General features: G+C 32.0%; 1 protein-coding gene across 1 annotated transcript; it reads left to right on the top strand.

Moving 5' to 3' along the window:
* Positions 1-336: 336 nt before the first annotated feature.
* On the top strand, positions 337-844 carry LOC121392328 (EF-hand domain-containing protein D2-like). The gene is made up of 3 exons (XM_041523572.1): positions 337-492; positions 539-710; positions 759-844. The coding sequence occupies exons 1-3, from the start codon at positions 379-381 to the stop codon at positions 842-844; spliced, it is 372 nt and encodes a 123-aa protein (XP_041379506.1). The 5' UTR covers positions 337-378.
* The last annotated feature ends 464 nt before the right edge of the window (positions 845-1,308 follow it).

A 1,308-nucleotide genomic window follows, 5' to 3' on the forward strand; every position in this document is an offset into this window, starting at 1 on the left:
ACTTTAAAGAAAAAAAAGTAAGTTATGTTGAATGCCCTGTCGGCTTCTATTTGTAAACAAATATCTTTATTTGTTGATTGTATCTTATTGGAATGAAGTCATTATTAGTCTAAAGATATTATACTTTATCTACAGAACAAGTCCTATGGCGGGATCAGAATTGGCAGAGACAGTGAGTCGACAACAGAAGATCAACGAGGGAGAAGTTGCTGTTCCTAAATGTCACAGTCTGTGTATGCTGAATTTAAAGAGTTCTCATAAAGAAATTAAAGAATATCGTAATCTTTCACAAAGTATGACATCAATTTCTTTTAATTAATATCACTAATAATCTAATATATCAGATATGATGTGGATCGTAGCAATTTTATTGATTTGATGGAATTAAAATTAATGATGGAGAAATTAGGAGAACCACAAACTCATATTGGATTAAAAGCTATGATCAAGGAAGTTGATGAAGACCATGATGGTCAAATTAGTTTCAGAGAAGTTAGTGAGTTTCTTGTCCTAAAAATGAGTTGTATTTTTTTATTAGTTTATGCTCATTTTAAAAGAGAGTCGCGATGGCACTTTAGAAATAGAAGGTCTAAAAAAGATAGCAAATACTTGTGATGTGACAACTGAAGGAGTTAGTGGAGCAAAGAGTTTCTTTGAAGCTAAAGTTCAAGAGCAAGCAAAGGGAGCTAAATTTGAGAAGGAAATTAAAGGTAAGTATATTATCTTGTATTAATGTATTTGAATGTGGAGTACTGTAGAGGAACAAGAAAGAAAACGTAAGGAAGCTGAAGAGGCTGCTGAAAGGAGAAAGGCTTTCAAAGAGAAAGCATCCATGTTTAATTAACACTGTTAAATATATTATTATATGTAGAAAATATATAAAACAAAATAGTTAGAGTTAGTTATTAAAAAAAGCTGGTTATAAAGTAGTACCAATCTCTGATGATTTCTCTCTTGACTGGATACATTATCAACATGTTGTTGTTGTTGTTGTTGTTGTTGTTGTTGTTGTTGTGCTAAATTGTGATTTAGCAAACTTATTTTTGCTTTCCATTTACGAACTTGTATTCAGTTTCTAAATGGACAATATAAACTTGAATACAACACTTAACCACACCCACTTACTGTGTTCTCTCTGTAAAGGTGTAACTGTTGATCTCGTAGTCGTGCCATTCTGATGTTAAAGCTTGTAATGAGCTTAGAAGAGAATCTAATGGTTACTATAAATAAAAATTATGTTACCATGACAACCTACCATATGTCCCATCACTTGTGATATCCTCTTCTAAGCTCACACTCGATCCACTT

Source organism: Gigantopelta aegis, unplaced genomic scaffold (genome assembly GCF_016097555.1).
Source record: "Gigantopelta aegis isolate Gae_Host unplaced genomic scaffold, Gae_host_genome ctg3598_pilon_pilon:::debris, whole genome shotgun sequence".
Lineage (NCBI taxonomy): Eukaryota > Metazoa > Mollusca > Gastropoda > Neomphalida > Peltospiridae > Gigantopelta > Gigantopelta aegis.

Bases quoted from the DNA above. Each gene is read 5' to 3' on its own strand.
- LOC121392328 (XM_041523572.1), top strand. From the start codon at position 379: ATGGAATTAAAATTAATGATGGAGAAATTAGGAGAACCACAAACTCAT. The intron at 493-538 runs GTTAGTGAGTTT...TTTTTTTATTAG, and splicing joins GTCAAATTAGTTTCAGAGAA to TTTATGCTCATTTTAAAAGA. The intron at 711-758 runs GTAAGTATATTA...GGAGTACTGTAG, and splicing joins ATTTGAGAAGGAAATTAAAG to AGGAACAAGAAAGAAAACGT.